We start from the raw sequence: 17,002 nt of genomic DNA on the forward strand, positions 1-17,002 counted from the left end.
ATTCAGTCTACCGTATGAAATAACATTTAATGAGTTCACTAATGAAGCACACGTCATGGAACACCTCGTTAATTCCATAGCCCGACAACAATGTGCCTCCCAGCATATGGACCAGAACCGAATTCAACCGCGAGAAGTGACAGAAAACGTGCTCGATTTAATTGATACCATAAAGTTAAATCTGCAACCGTACAGTAGAGCTTATGAGTTAAGCTCCCAGCTGACTGCATTATTGGAGGCTGAATTAATTTGATCGTTATAATTCTCGGACGTAAATGCTGAAGCATGCTTGCCAGGCCACAAATCGATTATATGCTTTAGTTCTAGATGGGGAGCTAATTTTCGTATCATATTGCTAGACGGACTAAAACCTCAACTTGATCCAAGCAAACTTACCTTAACAGATAAGGCTACCGTTAAAGAACTAGAAGCACCAAGGTCCTTTGGAGGACCTCAAAAATATATGACGGCGATTGCGTTATAAAAATGAATAGGTACGTGATACGCAAATAGTTTAGTTTTATCTTGAGCAGGACCATTTAACTGTTGCACTTACTTCAGAGAAATCGCAAAAGAGCGTTTGCTATTTAGAGCGATGCTATACATCCAATATAAAATAATTGGGGTAATAAGTTGAATAAGTACAGGGTAAAAGCTTGTTAACTAGTTTCCAATAAGGTGGATACCCTTTACGCAGTCGTATCGAAACCTTAGCAACATTACTTTTCATAGTTCAGTTCTCACATTCTTCATTGTTTATATATATATATATATATATATATATATATAGTAGAAGTAGCAAAGTATTCACTACGGCTAATTGTGTTTCGTTATTAGATACAGATAGTTTCGGTATTAGATACGCATAGTTGGGTATGCTATATTACGAACGTTCATTTTTCTTAACTCACGGACAGATTTTACAAATTAAATATCTGTTGCTTGATTTTTATCGGTCTTGTATTGACTGCATGATAATTCATCTTTTGATAACCTAGAGAACACTTGCCACGGCTCATGTCAAGGGCTCCAGACCGAAATGCAGCTAATGAAATATATCGCATGACAGTTCGTAATAAATCATGTATTTCTTACAAAAGGTTTTCTTCATATTTTGTAATAGTATACTTTCATTTTGTATGCGCGCGCGAACTGTTTGACAGACACGGCTCTATCGTTTTCAGCTTTGTCGGGATTTTGCCATTGATCCCGATTGTTACTATGTATAGCTTTAACAATATCATTGTGTCGACGAAGGCTTATCTCATCTATCAGCTGTTGGTTTTCTCCAATATTAAAGTGACAATTTAGGAATGCTGGTGGACATTTGGGCCGGCACATCAGTGCAGTCGGGTCTGCGTGACGCATTTTTTTTTTAACAGTGATAACCAATTCAGTAGCACGTATCGCCTACAACATGTACTATTGCTATCGTTTCCAATAACCCCGTCAACATACTAAATTACAATGAAATTCAAGTTCGTTTTTACGATATTAATCCTGAAACGGCGATGCTGAACACGCCATTGATTTAAACCAGCTCTAGGTTTTGTTAGAACGAAAACGGGGGAGGGCGACTATATCCATTCGCATTCGAGAGCTATTTGGATGTCTAGAAATCGAAGTGTGTAGCAGAAACGTAATAGTGCCTTTGTGACTCAAGTGACCGAACGAATCTCGTTTTCATTCATCGCCGGCGGGGGGACATTCCCGAAAGACGTGCTGGTGAGGAGTTAAAAACATTGTTAAGTGTGCATGGCTTCGTACAAAAGGCGTTACCGAGCTCGGTATTTAGGGGGTTTGCGTTCTCCAACCCGCTAACGAAACGCGTGACATCAATTGGTTCATGTGGAAAGAATTATGTATTAAAACTCACTCTCCTTTTTGATCGACCGTCCTCTGTTTCCTGTCGTGCGAATCGTAGCGCCGTAACGAGACAGGTGAAATCTTGATGAAGCACACAGTGGAGGTAGAAAATGAGTACTACTTTGGTAGCTTGCTTATTTCCGTTTTGATTGATAATAAACGATTTATCTTTACAATATTAACCAACATGAGTATGGCGGCTCGTAGCTTCTGATTGTCCAAATCATAGAAATTCCAAATTTAAAATGACCTGAGATAACTTCCCGGCTTGGTGATTGTAGGAGACATACGCTCGTTTGTGCAATTGGCCATATGTGGCTTGTGAATCCTACATCGATTTATGAGTTGTGTGTAAGGGTTAAAAACTATGGCAGGCACTTAAGGCTCTCGAATGACGCTATGCGCTAGCGTGCCTATTGGATTTCAGTGCTTGCAGTCGAACGAGCGGGCAGTGACTGTGTCATAAAATCAAAACATTACGATAACTACAATAGGTGTGAATAATTCCGAGTCACTCTTCTACGTCCTTTGGTGAAAAACTGCAGTAGTTAGATACGTGTCATATCTTACAGTTGTAGCACTACGAATTGCACCGTAAATCAGCAACAAGGAACTACTGAAAATACGATCAAGCTTGCGCATAAAACAGGCATGAGTGACTTTGGAGTCCAAGATCTATCCTTAAATATATTTCTATAGTTTAATGGCATTTTTTTAAAAAGTTATTTTTTTTCTTCGTATCGACCAAAGTACCGACCGCTGTGACCAGAAGTGCACGCTTTTTCAAATAGGTCACTGGAATTCAGTGCTATCTCAGAGAGAAGGCAGGGACTTTTTATCTCCAGAACTAATATAAGACACTCATAGTTATTATTTCATAATGACAAAGTATAAACACACGCGAGCGACTGTACCGAATTCAGTCTTTAAAGAAAACAAGATTAGGACGACCTGATATTTTTATTTCGGAAAATTCCATATCTGAACTCATATGTGTATTATGTGGTTAACTTTAAATCATGTTTTGCTCAAATGTTTGAGGCAGTTCAGTTTCATTGTGATGGATGATTGTGGAATCATTGTGAACCTTATTCTCATCCTGTTGTAATGAGGGCTGACTCAAAGGTAACTACAACTAGATTACTATTATTAAAGATTACTATTAGTGATCTAAATCATTTTCGTCCTTTTTAAATTAACATGTTTCAAACTTAAATTGAAAATAATAAGAATAAAGTTATCTTCTTATACAAGTCCTTAATTTTTTAATTCCTTTTGTCGCATGAAATCTTCCTCTCACCTATTGGTACTTTTAAGATTGGGAATTGGCTTAAGTGGCAGATACGAGGGCTGGCGGTACCAAGCCGCACCAATTGTTTAGGTAAAGTCCTATATAAGTAGTCAATTTTGAGTTGTTTCATTACCGAAATCCAAAATTCGAAATCTTCCTTGAGAATTTTGGAATATTAGGTCAGACTGCCTAAAACGATTCTCATAAAATTTTTTGACTACGCTCTGAAGAAGTTGTATCATCGTCCACAAAAAGCCATAGGACAGAGAAACGCGATTTATGTATTCTTTTGTTTGTCAAAATTCCGAATGGCTTCATTGACAAAAACTACCCTGGTGTTATCCAAGCTATCCAAACTCGTTGTCTTGTTTCGGTCTCGACGAAAACCGAAGGACATCATTCTTTGCACTTTTTCAATAGTTGATATTCTGAGCTATATGAACTGAAATCTGGGGGTGCTTAGGATCAGCTTCCGTAGATTATCCGTCAAATTCAACTACATACAGTCGATATATAAATATAACGATACTCGAAAATAGGCTGCTATCTGCCGTTTGCCCTGAACAGTAGGTCATTTTAAGACAACGGGTTTTTCCAATAAACTTATTGAAATAACATACCACAAAGCAGTGATACATATCAGAGCATTTCAAATTGCAGCTCAACGCAATTCTAGGTACTACTAAGTATCACAAATATGTTGTATCTAATATAACCATTTCGTCCATTAGTATTAGCGAAGCCAATGTGACCTGTAAAAATTGACGAATGATTAATAACTTTATACTTATGAAGCGTCATTATATCTTCTTTAACATTTAACAACTAAATATTTGGTTTCAGGCTGCTGAAGACAACTCGAGCGTCCGGGACCGCTATAGTCTTTTTCGGTAACTCTTCCATTTTTGTGAATATTCTCGACATGAAGCCCAAACAACTAAATTTTGAAGATGTTTGGTGTGAACTGAGCACAACCGTCCATGATATCATGATAGGTAAGTTGGAAATGCATTTTTAAATAATCTAATAAACGTTCTTAATAATAATGAGAAGAAGATCATTGCAATACAGCTTCTGAATTGAAAACAAACACGCTACTTGTACCCTGAATTTGTTGTGTAACCTCATTATATAAGCCTGGACAGACGGCAAGGAATATACCCTGTACAGCTAAAATATGTAAGTAAAATGGTTTCTTATTCGTACCTATTTCGGACTTCACTATACAACGTAAATATGTTTCCATGTAAATAGAAGTTCACATGCAAAATTAAGCCTTTATAGGAAATGCATGTCTAACGTTTGATCTAATATCTCATAGAGAAGCTGCAGCATACACGACAGACTAACCAAGTATGGTATAGTTACTGCATGTTCTACGAGGCCGACGATTTTTTTTGTATATTGTTGAATCTCACTTTGTGTTTTTACTGTTGTCTGGATTTCGTTGGTAACCTTATTACAGGAACGGTGTCCCGCGAGTCATGGTACGAGGGTTATTGGCATGTATACCATCTCTGCGTCGCGACGCCTGAATCGCTTGCCGATAAGCTCTACGCGGCGATGGACCAGTTCTTCCTTGAGCACGTTACAAAACTCCACAGAGCAGTCCAAGAGGACGCCAAACAGGTACGTAAACTATAAGGCGTGTGATAAACGTTAACTATGATCTAAACTAATCATTAAATGAATGTTTTAATTACAGTAGCGCGATTTTCGACAAAACATTATTGTACCCTTTCACATCGCCGGTTTGTATTGTATATTAAGCAAGAGAAGGGAGAAACGTGGACTAAAAATAACAGTGACGGTCGGTGATTATTTCTTTGAAGATGGGTATGCTTAAGGCATACTTCTCACACTGGGGCAAGTACGTGCAAGGTGTTCGTTACCTGGACCGCTTGTTCCATTACCTGAACCATGAATGGGTGAAAAAGAAGCGTGTATCGGATGCTGATATTGCCTATGGAGCATTCGAAGCTGATGAGCTAGTCCTTGAGATCGGTGAACTCGGTCTCGATATCTGGATGAAACAAATGCTTCAACCGCTGCAGGTAAGCTATTTTTATGCTGACGTGTTTTCATATCTATGAGGCGACACACATTTAAAATTAATACAGCTAAGTTCTTCTAAAAATACTGTTATAAGCAATTAATGAAGCAACCATTTTCTTGTTCATTCTTACATAATTATCCAGTTTGTGTCTATTGGACCCACCAAATGCCATATATAGATGCATTTTATGTGGCTATGATTATGTTCAACATTATTCGCGGTATTTTTCGTTTTTTTCAGACTAATCTGGTAGAGCTCATCCTCGATGTGGTACAAATGGATAGAATGGTGAGTGCCCATATTAAAGCTCATCTATGTTAGATAATGCAAAATAGTTTGGTAGCCGCAGCTAGCCATACAGTTGTCTTATGTTCCTAATATTCTGTCATCTTTGAATTTATAGCTAGTATGGCGTATCACTAGCCATGCTCCCTTGCATAATTATTCGATTGAAGCTGCTTCTTGGTATTAAGATAAGCATCTATGAAACTTATGTGTGGTTAAGAAGTATGCTACTAATGTTTATACAATGGTGTTGTTTTTCGAGAACAGCCCAACATGAGTAACCCTGATGCGGATTATGTAAAAGGTGTCGTCGATTCATTTGTAGACGTCGAAAGTTTCCGAAAGAAGAAGAGCGCGCTCGAATTCTATCGGGAATTTGAAAAAAGGTAAATATAGAAATGTGTAATACAATTTCGCATCTTTACTACGCAGGGCGAACTTGTCTATCAGCTTACAAACAGCCTGCTTACGAGTTCTGCTATCTTTAGCTATCTTTAAATTCCACTTCAAAGGGAAATACATGACTTTTGCTGTTTCATAAAGAAGTGACCGCTTTTGTTTTGTAGACAGGTACAGCAAATAATAATAACGCAAACAGCTGATTCAGCAAGTTGTAATCTACATTGTCCAAATCCCATGTACAATATCAGGCTCAAGAATGAGCCTTTTGGCAGAGGTGCTGTTCGCTTAGAACTTAACTGTTCTTTGAAATTACTTCATTGTGATGTGCGGCTGTGTCTTTCCTGGGAGATGTGCATAAATTGATTGTTGCTGGTCGTATAAATATTCTCCAAGCTTGAGTCATTCTTTTCTGTTCGACTAGTGCAACATAGTGTGAAGCACGTTTAACAAATGATCTAACCATAGTTCAAAACTCTTTTGATTCCGTTTGGTGCTCCTGTTTTTCAGCTACCTAGAAACCACGAATAAGTACTATACGCAGGTGTCTCACGGTCTCATCGGAAACATCGACTGTTCCTCATTTATGGAAAAGGTGTCCTATTTTTTATTTAGAGCATTGGTTATTAGATTATTCGTTCGAAAGTTAAAATTATTAAATTGTAACTTTATTGACATGGGCTACTATTTTTATTCGCAGGTGCTTCAATATGTACGGCAAGAGGAACTGCGTTCGAGAAAATTCCTAGATTCATCATCATTTAGCAACGTAATTAAGGAATGTGAACGAGTGATGGTCGGCGACCATCTTGATTTCATCTACCATGAGGTAAGTCACATTTCCTACAAATTTAAGTAAATTATAAACTTATTCCAGATTATGACCATTTCTTCTAAATTTAAAAAAGCAACGTAAAGATGAGAAGACAGTCAGGCAAATATCTTTCGGTGCGAGTTTCATTCACCTCTGCTGGTCGACCATGCATCGCAGGCGCGGACAATGGTTGCTGAGTTGAACTGCAAGGACCTGTCGAACATGTACATTTTGCTCAAACCTCTCGACAACAACTGCATGCAACCGCTTATCAAAGAGGTAATTCAAAGGTTTTCTTCTTTATTAATATATTACCTATGTATAGAGAACAATGTTATGAGATTCTTTCAAACAAAGGAATAAAAGTAGAACCCTTTTAATGGTAATTACATGCATTTGTGATCCCGATGACGTGATATAGGTACAGAATCGTATCGAGAAAGTGGGTGAACAGTTACTGCAAGATATCGACCCTGACAACGTAGCGCAGTCCTTTGTCGATTCAGTTCTAAGGTGAGTCATATATAAAAATTGAGTGTCTGAAGTGAATACGAGGCTTTAATGATAGCAAAGATGTGTGCTCTTAGGAGGTCTTGTTGCGAGCGCTAAATTTAAATTAAACGAACAATTGTGGTAAGGGCACTTCAAAAGCTGTAGCTCTTATTAAAAATTGGTAGTGTTATTACCGAGTCTGCCAATGCTGCGGGCCCATCAATTATTGCAAAAAACGAAAATGAAGAATTAGATTTAAATACTGACAGTTCAAAAAAGAGCATTCTACAGTATTTAATGTCTAGAATTTACATCTTGACATGGCATACACCCTCTGACCTATTTGCTCGTCAGATTACCTTGCATAAATTGTATAAAAAAACCAAACGGATTTATTTCTCTTGTCTGCTATTAAGTTGCCCGTTTTTTCTCGTTATTCAATAATTTGTCGATATTTATTTGTTTTTTAGGGTACACGACGATTACCGGGATCTAATTACAAAGGTTTTCAACTCAGACCAACAGTTCATAGCTGCCCTCGATCGAGCGTGTATCTCCATTATCAACTCTTCTCATCCAAAAGTCATCTATAAAGGTAATGTGATTTGGTTTCTAAAAGCATTTTTCATGTTACAACTGGGATGACCGCAAACGCTGTTGGTTAAGGAGCCAGTTGGCGAGTTGCTTGATTTTAGAGTGCGCCGACAGACAAAATCCAACTACTTGGAAGAAGTTAAACGTTAAGGGTCCGTGTCCGTGGAACTGCCTTTTTAGGTGCCAACCTACAGCGCCTTTGTAGTTTTTTTTTTTACTAACAATCCGATGTTCATAGAAAATAGAAAAATGGTGGAAATTAAAAACTAAGGGTAATTGGTATAGTCATATAAAAAAAACTTGTGACACAGGGCTTCCATCAGCGCGTTTGCGGAGCACGAGGATAACGCAGAAGAAATGAGTATTTTTTCTAAGATTAAAAAGAACGTTTTATATATTTTATTGTTCTACTATTATTTTGTCTGTATTTTTAATGGTGATCCTGTTGGAAGAGCTTACCCTATTTGACTTGAGAAATTCGATTCGCACGTTACTGAACTTGTAACGATCGCAGATTCGATGTGTAATCAGCGTTTGTGTATTTCGTGGTCAAGGAAGCTGGCTCCATGTTACATGTTTCATATTCAGGTAACCTAGAGCGATACAAAAACTTATCACGAGCGTGTTTCACTTGGGGTCTAGTATTAATACTCCCTTTGACTATCAATAAAAGTGTATCTGTATTGTATTCTATTAAAAAAAGCCGTCGAAATGTTCGTATCAAATCAGGCTTTTGACCAAATACAAGGCGCACAAGTAATTGAATTCTAAGCTTTCTCCAAACATCTTAAGTCCTTTGCATAAAAAGACTACCCACAAGATTAATAATGCTCACCAGAAGATATTAATATTCTCAGTTTTTGTCTCAGTTTGGGTCTCAGTTCAGTGTTTATGGGCATTTCACATTTTATGGTTTTTGGGAACAACGTAAAGGACCGAATAAAGCTCGACATGACTTAAGGGGTGACACCATAATGCTGGCGAACGCAGTAACACCGCTTCACTCTAATTCTAGTGTAGGTTCAATTCGCGTTAATAGTCAAAAAGGTTTCTTTCAAAATCGAAGTTTTAGTACCTTATCTCATCTGGTACGGTAGCGGCTACAACCGTAACCGTATGCAGAGAGTACCCGCTGTCACGTACAAAACATCTGCATGATTGTGTTGGTGGCCGTGGTCATAACAACGAAGTTTGGGTAGTAGCGGCGACCAACAACATACGTCCTGCACGTCTCTTTATCCATACGGGGCACTGACACCCTCGTTCAACTGATTCAACAGATCGGATAGCCAACAACTGATGCAAAAAGTAATATAATACGCATTATTATTATTGGTAATGTCAGTAGAATGATTTCTCTTAGACATAGGGAAGAAAAGGGATGTGGACAGCATCTATCGTCGTGACTCCGCTCCAACATATTCTCCTTGTTAATATCTTTATAGCTCCTGAATTACTAGCGCGGTATTGTGACCAGGTTTTAAAGAAGGGCCCGAAAGCACTTAACGACCAGGATGAGCTGGAGAAACGGCTTGGAAAGTCGATCATCGTTTTCAAATATCTCGACGAAAAAGACCACTTTCAGAAGAGTTACTCGAAGTTGCTCGCTAAACGACTAATCCATGGAGTAAGCGCATCAATGGACTCCGAAGAACTAATGATTAATATGCTGAAACAGGTAAAAAGGGTTAGGCTAACTAGGACGAACATTGTCTGTATATATATATATATATATATATATATGGACGGCCAGATAATTCTTCTTATGCTTTGTTTCTAAAATCATATCTCAATAAAAAGAGATCTTTTAATGAAATTTTTTGTTTGTGCTACAAGTATAATTCCTAGCGGTCATGTTTATTTAATGCGCATGGAACATGTAGTATCTAAAAATTTACAACAGAAAATTAAAAAGCGCAAGAAGTATCAGCAAGACTAACAATTAATATTTTGTTTTCTAAAACTATTCATTTCTGTAGAAAAACCTGAATTTATTAAAAAGGCTTTTTTGAGTTATTTTGATTAAATTTAGCCCTTTAAATCTAAACCTGTTTAGGATCTTCCAGTTTACGTTCTTTAAGTCCTCTTTGGATTTTTTGAAGCCGCATGATTTTCTTTCAAATTCCGAAAACGCCACATTGTGACTTGGCATGCCGAGATTTCTGCCAGAAAAAACTGACTTTCTTCCGAAAGTAGCGAATCATGACAAGCCGATCACTCTCTTAATTTTACCGCATCACCCTGTGTAATATATACACATATAGTCCAGGAATTTGACGGTATTGATTAGCAGCAATGATTTTTAATCCTAGATCTATAGCTAGATGTAACAATGGTATTGCCTGTAAAATTCTAAATTACCGATGTTGATGTTTTTCCTCAGGCGTGTGGATTTGAGTACACATCAAAGCTTCATAGAATGTATACCGATATGTCTTTAAGTACTGACCTGAATGTCAAGTTCAATGAGTACCTGTCGGAGAACCCCACTCTTGTGGGAACTGGTCTTGGCTTAGCTTTCTCTATATCAGTGTTACAGGCCTGCGCATGGCCTATGGCCACCCAGCCTGTATCGACTTTCGCGCCACCACAACAATTAGAAAGAAGTATTACGTTATTCGAGGCGTTCTATAAGGTAAAATCGTTAGTCCATCCATAATAATAAACCATTTTCGTACGGAACAAGAGTCGACCTCTCAATATGGGAATGAAATAAGCACAGTAGTATTAAGCCATACTTAATAGATCACCTATTTCAAATGCCTTCGTTTGATGTCTACATTTTTAAAATGCGTTCCACATGCGCAAAGGTAAAACCAAGACCTGTAGGAGCTATGTGTATTAACTCCTACAGGTCTTGGTTTTGCAAACTTGGTTATGACAAATGTGTATTTTGTCATATGAGGCACAAAACTTATTCATGTAATGTGTAAAATGTAAATGTGCTTCATACAGGATAAATTCAATGGACGTAAATTAACGTGGCTACACAACCTTTCGAATGCAGACGTGAGATTAAATTATTCTGAAGGCGGCAAGGTATGATATAAATTCAAACATAACTACTCGCGGAGAATTGTGTTGTTTACGAGAGAAGAGGCTCAGGTGTTCTATTATTTATAATTTGCATTAATAGCCCGTGAAAGTTAATTAAAACTTTCTGACTTTCTTTTCTTTTTCTAAGTCTGTCGTTAGTAAATCACGAATTAGCGCGTACTTATATCTATGTGTATTATGCTTCGTATTTCGATTTATATAACAATCGGTCTTTTCCTCCGTTGGTTGCTACACAACCAAAAAGGGATTTAACCAATTATATGTTTTTCTTTGTTTACATTCATATCAAATGCGGCACGTAAATGAGTTCCAACTCAATCCGCTTTGTTTCTAAGACTGTATCCAAATAAGAAATATCATTCCTTATGGTGATGCTTATTCAATGTGACCATAGTTCACTGCGATTACAGCTTTTGTATGGGACCTAAACCACTTACTAGTCATTTTCAAACTATTTCTTGTTGAATTCGCGATCTTCATAGTACTTATGCTTTAAATATAAACTCCGTAGCGTATTCAAATTATTCTCTTCGCTCAAACGGCCGTTATTTATTGTATCAAAAATAAATAGCTTTTTGATAAACCTTTCAACTCTTTAAAAACAGAAGATCATCTGCTTTGTTTTATGAAACTCTCTTTGGAAGAATTTTCGGAAGTTTCATATAATGAAACTGGCAATAGCGAGGACCTTCGATCTTAGGCAAAACATATACATGTTGATCTTTAATTAGAGGTTTGTTCAGCGCAAAGCGATTAGACAATAATTTAGTTTTGCAATTTTCCACTATGAGTTTGTTAGTTTGTTCAAGAAAAAAAAGATTCTCTTCAAGTACAAACAATAATGGGTGAACGTACTCCCATCGCAACAAACGGCTTGTACTTACAAGTACAGAAGTTAAATTGGCGCAAACTTTAGCAGGCTGTTATATATATAAATATTGATTATATATAAATAAAAATTTGTAATATATATATATATATATGTTACAAAAAAATATATATATATATTTTAGATCTACACAATGACATGCTCGACTTTCACCATGGCGGTGGTACTCATGTTTGAACACGAAAACACCATGAGCTATGATGCCTTGAAGATCAGCACCCAGCTACAGGATGATTACCTTGCTCGAGCTCTTCAAGCGCTTGTTGAAGCAAAGGTTCGTTTTAGCTAGCGCGCAGTAGTAAAGCCTTAGTTTAAACAGATATAGTAGTGGGTTACCAGTTATCACAATAGTTTAATAAAATTGGTTCTGCATACCGAATTATAAGTTATTCTTTTGAGTGGGCAAGTTAAAGCAAAGCACCTGGTTCAATCAGATTTTAAATATCTGGGTAATATCCTCCACGTGAGTTTCTACGTAGAGGACTCAAACTGCAAAAGTCACTGTTAAAAATATTTACATTTGAATCTAATTGTTTAAATGCGTTATGTTGATGAGTCCTAATTTTAACATAGATTTTGTCATAAATTGCCCTCATACCTCATTCATTTACTCTTGAGCAAAGGTGTTTGCTCATTGTAGCTAAATGCAATTCTTCATTTATCTGTAGCTTCTTCTGTTCGAGGGCAGCGGTTCCGGGGATCAATTATCTGGCACGGAAGGTAGTAGCAGTTCGCGTGGTACACCGAGCCCTAGTCCTGTGTCGTTTGGCCCCAATACAATGTTTAGCCTCAACTTTCAGTTTAGTCATAGGCGTACGAAGTTCAAAATAATGTCGGCTCCTGTCAAAGAGCAGGTAGGCATATAATAAAATGTTATTAATTGAACCGACCTTTTAGTACAACTACACTGACCACAAAATAACTCAAATACTTCAAACCTATTGAAAAGAGCATTTTCAAGAATTAATGTAACGAATAAGCATTATGAGCAGTAATCATGTATCATCAGCACTAATTCAAAAAGATAGTTATGTAATAATCGTAATTTGAATAGTCAGGCTTTCGAATAGGAGCAACATTTTACGCATATTCTGGCAAATCATATTTTCGTTTTAGTGAGGTACGTAAAAGTAACCGGTGTGACCTTCATCATGGCTCTAACATACTTTTTTTGGGGCGCTAATTTGATCTTCCCATAACCGAGATACCTAATAGATGCCGTTTTTCATAGGTAACTGGTCAAGAGCAGGAACAAACTGCTGCGTCGCTAGAAGAAGATAGAAAAGTGTATTTGCAGGCCCTTATCGTGAGGATCATGAAGGTCCGAAAGATGGCTAAACACTCGGAACTTATCGAACAAGTCATCACGCAGGCTACGGAAAGGTTAGAAGCCTTTCTAGTTACAGGCATATTATACATTGTGGCTGCAAAACAACTAGGTCATGCGTCCTTCTAGCTGTCCAAAATCTCTTTTATAAACGCTACAGTTGATAAATCCAGTTATAATTTCAAAAATCTTTGATGTTTTAGTGTTTTCTATATAAGATGTTTTTTCTTCAATAATCATGCGGACACTATAATGTGGATTAATACATAATGAACGACTTTGACTATATAAACGTAGAGCGCAGGGTAGTGAAGTGCTCGTTTCTACCAGCCAACGACAAAGTTAAGTCAGCTCATTTCACTTTGAAAAAGCGTTTCTAATTTTACTGAAGCCGACCATCCTTTTTGTTTTTCCGTCTTGCATTAATAGGTTTCGTCCGAATGTCGCAATGATCAAGAAATGCATTGAAGGCCTAATCGATAAACAATATATCGAACGAATGCCCAACTCGACCGACGAATATAGTTACGTCTCATAACATAGACCACTTGTCAGGTGGACAGATTGTATTATGGTGTTGCAGCTGGCAGGTAGCAGCCCTTGTGACGATCATCCCCAACATCTCTGCGTACCTGCATCACATAAAACTCCACCCGCAGTCTCTGCCTTCCCAAAACAATGAGACTAAAAAAGGAACTTATTAAATGGCGGCAACACATCAATGATAATGATTCTGTCGGTCACTCTTTGTGTTGTCAAGTGATGCTAAGATACTAGATTGACCATTGACAGGATGCATGGTACAGCATAACATATGGACGCCCCTAAAGCCGATATATCTGACCATTAATTTTCGATTACGTATATTGTCTCCAGAACCCGTTAGAGACGATTAAAGTCAAAGAACATGTCTTCGAGAGCATGTTATACAATTCTGTAGTTAACTGAATCATGGTAGACTAACCTTGGTGCAGAACCTATGCTGCTAAAATCTGTGCCAGCTAACCCGTTGTTTACCTTCTGCTATTTTTTGGTGCGACTTGAGCATAGACAAACAGTTCTGCAAAAGGGCAACGCAACGTGGAATCGCGGCATGTATGTGTATAAGCTAGTATATACTAAAGCAAGTGTTAGTAAGAAATAACTGTAGAAGGTTACAATGATGATGTGAGAGACATGGACAGAATAGCGTCACATGGTGTGAATAGAGCAAATGTTTATAGTATCAGTGAACAGTCTAATGAAATCGTGACAAGGAGAACGTATGTTTTCAAATTTGTAGACCCGGATGGTCATAGTAAACTCGACGCTTTTTGCACATAGTGTCGTCAACTCTATGAATTTTATTGTTTTCTTACGCATCGCACACTTGTTTTTCAGGTTTGTAAAATTAATCAAAGACTTCTCAAGCCTAGTACTTTACGCATTTGAGAAAGACAATTTAAGATATTAATTAATCAAAATAATGCATTACATGCTGCTCATTGATATTGAAGTGTATCGATTAGACGCCCTCTCAGTAATTTTTGGAAAGAAGCAAATTTTTGCGAGAATTTTTCCTCCTAGTTTTTCTCTTCCTATAACGAAAGCAACAAAACTAAGCCTTATAGTTGCTGCTAAAGAATAATACTGCAACAAAATTGTACAGAACAAAAGGTTAAAATCAGAAACGTTCTAAAAGTGGCTAGTTACGGATATTGTGCGTTATGAAGCTCGATTTTTATCTGTGTATATGTGTGTGTGTGTGTCTGTGTGTGTGTGCGGATCTTTTTAACCGAGCGAGAAAAGACAGTTAGCCTATTGCTGTTACCGAACACGTAGCAAGAAATGTGCTCAAATATAAAAGGACTAACTGATAGGTTAGCGATGCCTAAGTAAAAAGCTAAAGCATGAACTTATTTGCGCTTACTGTTGCTGTTGTTCTTTGAGAACAAAGTTGTTTTGTCATAGCCAATGAATCCTTATGTAGAGATAAAAAAAAAAAAGCATCTGTTTTATTCTGTTTATTACTTCTCATTTTCTTTTGTTGATTCGTTGAATTGATTTACCGAAAAATGCGTGTTTGTAAAGGAACAATAAATAAGCAGAACGGCGTATACAAGATTTTAGTTTCTCTACACGCTAAATATGTACAAATTAGACATTTTTCGTACGCTTCCTGTAAATAATAAATAATTATAAATAACGTCATTAATAATAAGCTTAGCAATACTTAATTGTCGTGAACTGATCGACTTTGCTTTATCAGATTTGGCTTAGTGCGTAGTTGTCCTGACATTTTTCTCTACGAAGCGTAAATGTTCAGTTGTCCAATTTACACCAACATGGTCTCCCTTGAGATACATCTCTTGTCCATGAGGTTGCCTCGCTACCTAAACAGCAAATACGTAAACCCTACTTTCAGTTTCACTTATCCTTGAAAAAGTTTAAGAAACTTTTGTAGTCTTTTGCAAGGTGAATTTTTATCGTTTACATTAGTTTGTTTTCTAGTTTTTTATAACAATGCTACACTTACGTGTGGTATTATTATAAAAAAAATCAGTTCATATGTATAGCCTTTTACACGAAAATTTCGTATTATCGCTGATTTCGTCTGACATTAAATTGCGTATGAAACCATTTTAGTGTTTACACTCAGTTTGTATCAGGCTTAAGCAAAGTGACGCAGGTTTTGCAGTCAATATTTTCTGCTTTGTAATCCTATAAACATTTTTGTACGACGTACATGCCGACATAGCCCGCGCATTTTTTAGAGCCATGAAAGCGGCTTGGAAGACCGAATCGTTTAGTTTGAAGGCGAAATCTCAAAAATAAGCAAAAGCATATTCCCTTATTAGGCAGGAAAAGATCGGCAATTTAAATATGTACGTAGCTGGCAAATAAATCATCATGATCTAATGAAGTGCATTTAGTTATGAAGTTTATTAGATTATATAGTTGGATAAGTGATGGTAGACAGTGATCAACTTAATGAAATTAGAAGGTAGAATAAAATTTGGTGGACGGATGAAATTCAACATTTCGTTTGTCCACCAAATAATTAAACCGGATTACCCTTACAGCCATCGTCTACGAACGTGTTCTGAGATAGTTCGCCGATAGGTGCGGCCGAATACAAGAAAACAATCGAAGTCAGATTACATACGGTGTGCGGAACTAATTATCTGTAACCGAAAATTCATGGAAAAACTATTTGTATGACACAATAGCGTAATAGCGTGTGTATATATCGATAACATTTTTATCATGGGAGGTAATTGTTATTGACGCTAGCCAGTATCGTTGCAAATTCTAACAACATATACCTAATAATTATAATAACATCGCACTAAAAACACTAAGCTGTACAGATCGTTAAAAAAACATGCGGGAGAAAAGAATGCATTCGTTATATAGAAGATATACAAAAGAAGCATGAACTTTTTATAGACCCCTTTTTTTAGCAACCGGTGGTGATTTACCGATTACTTTTGCTTACATAACAATTCGAAAAACGTATTGTTATATTACTAACGTGGTAATATGTCAGATCCTGGTAAGCTACAATAAACTACAACTGTTTACAAAAAAATTGTTTGCATTTTGCACAGCTTTGTTCACCTACAGGCGAACGTAAGGTTCGTACGATAAGTAAGACTAAAAAATTATTACAAGCGAATCCGGCGAAGTTTGAGAATAAAATCATTTTGGAAGTACGCAGTAATTTAATCTCTACCGCCAGTCGGAGAGGGATCAGGCGAGAGAGTGGTATCGCCCAGAACACAAGAAATCCTCCTAATTTAGGTCTGTGTCATTACGGGGTTTTTGTACCCTAAAGAAGACACTTGGTGGGCAAGCACATCCCACTATCAATTTATGGATAAAAAAATTACATATGGAAATGCAAAAAATTAAGGAGAGTACCTATAAAACTTTATTATCATTATATCCCA

The 17,002-nt window shown here is 37.1% G+C and overlaps 1 protein-coding gene across 4 annotated transcripts; it reads left to right on the forward strand.

Annotated features, from left to right (window-relative positions):
- The first annotated feature begins 1,590 nt into the window (after window positions 1-1,590).
- On the forward strand, window positions 1,591-15,270 carry Cul2 (cullin 2). 4 transcript variants are annotated; one of them, XM_022855894.1, is made up of 19 exons: window positions 1,955-1,969; window positions 2,912-2,991; window positions 4,001-4,152; window positions 4,623-4,786; window positions 4,990-5,211; window positions 5,454-5,501; window positions 5,766-5,884; window positions 6,408-6,492; window positions 6,598-6,726; window positions 6,889-6,990; window positions 7,133-7,224; window positions 7,674-7,798; window positions 9,243-9,475; window positions 10,181-10,432; window positions 10,753-10,836; window positions 11,868-12,017; window positions 12,412-12,597; window positions 12,975-13,126; window positions 13,500-15,270. In XM_022855894.1, exons 3-19 carry the CDS (start codon window positions 4,080-4,082, stop codon window positions 13,606-13,608), a joined length of 2,325 nt encoding a protein of 774 aa, XP_022711629.1. In that variant the 5' UTR covers window positions 1,955-1,969; window positions 2,912-2,991; window positions 4,001-4,079; the 3' UTR covers window positions 13,609-15,270. The 4 variants fall into 4 exon arrangements, with proteins under 4 accessions (XP_022711620.1, XP_022711614.1, XP_022711605.1 ...); XM_022855885.2 differs by lacking the exon at window positions 2,912-2,991 and having other exon boundaries at window positions 1,591-1,969; XM_022855879.2 differs by lacking the exons at window positions 1,955-1,969; window positions 2,912-2,991 and adding an exon at window positions 1,591-1,940.
- The last annotated feature ends 1,732 nt before the right edge of the window (window positions 15,271-17,002 follow it).

This window comes from Varroa jacobsoni, unplaced genomic scaffold (genome assembly GCF_002532875.2).
Source record: "Varroa jacobsoni isolate VJ856 unplaced genomic scaffold, vjacob_1.0 scaffold_22, whole genome shotgun sequence".
NCBI lineage: Eukaryota > Metazoa > Arthropoda > Arachnida > Mesostigmata > Varroidae > Varroa > Varroa jacobsoni.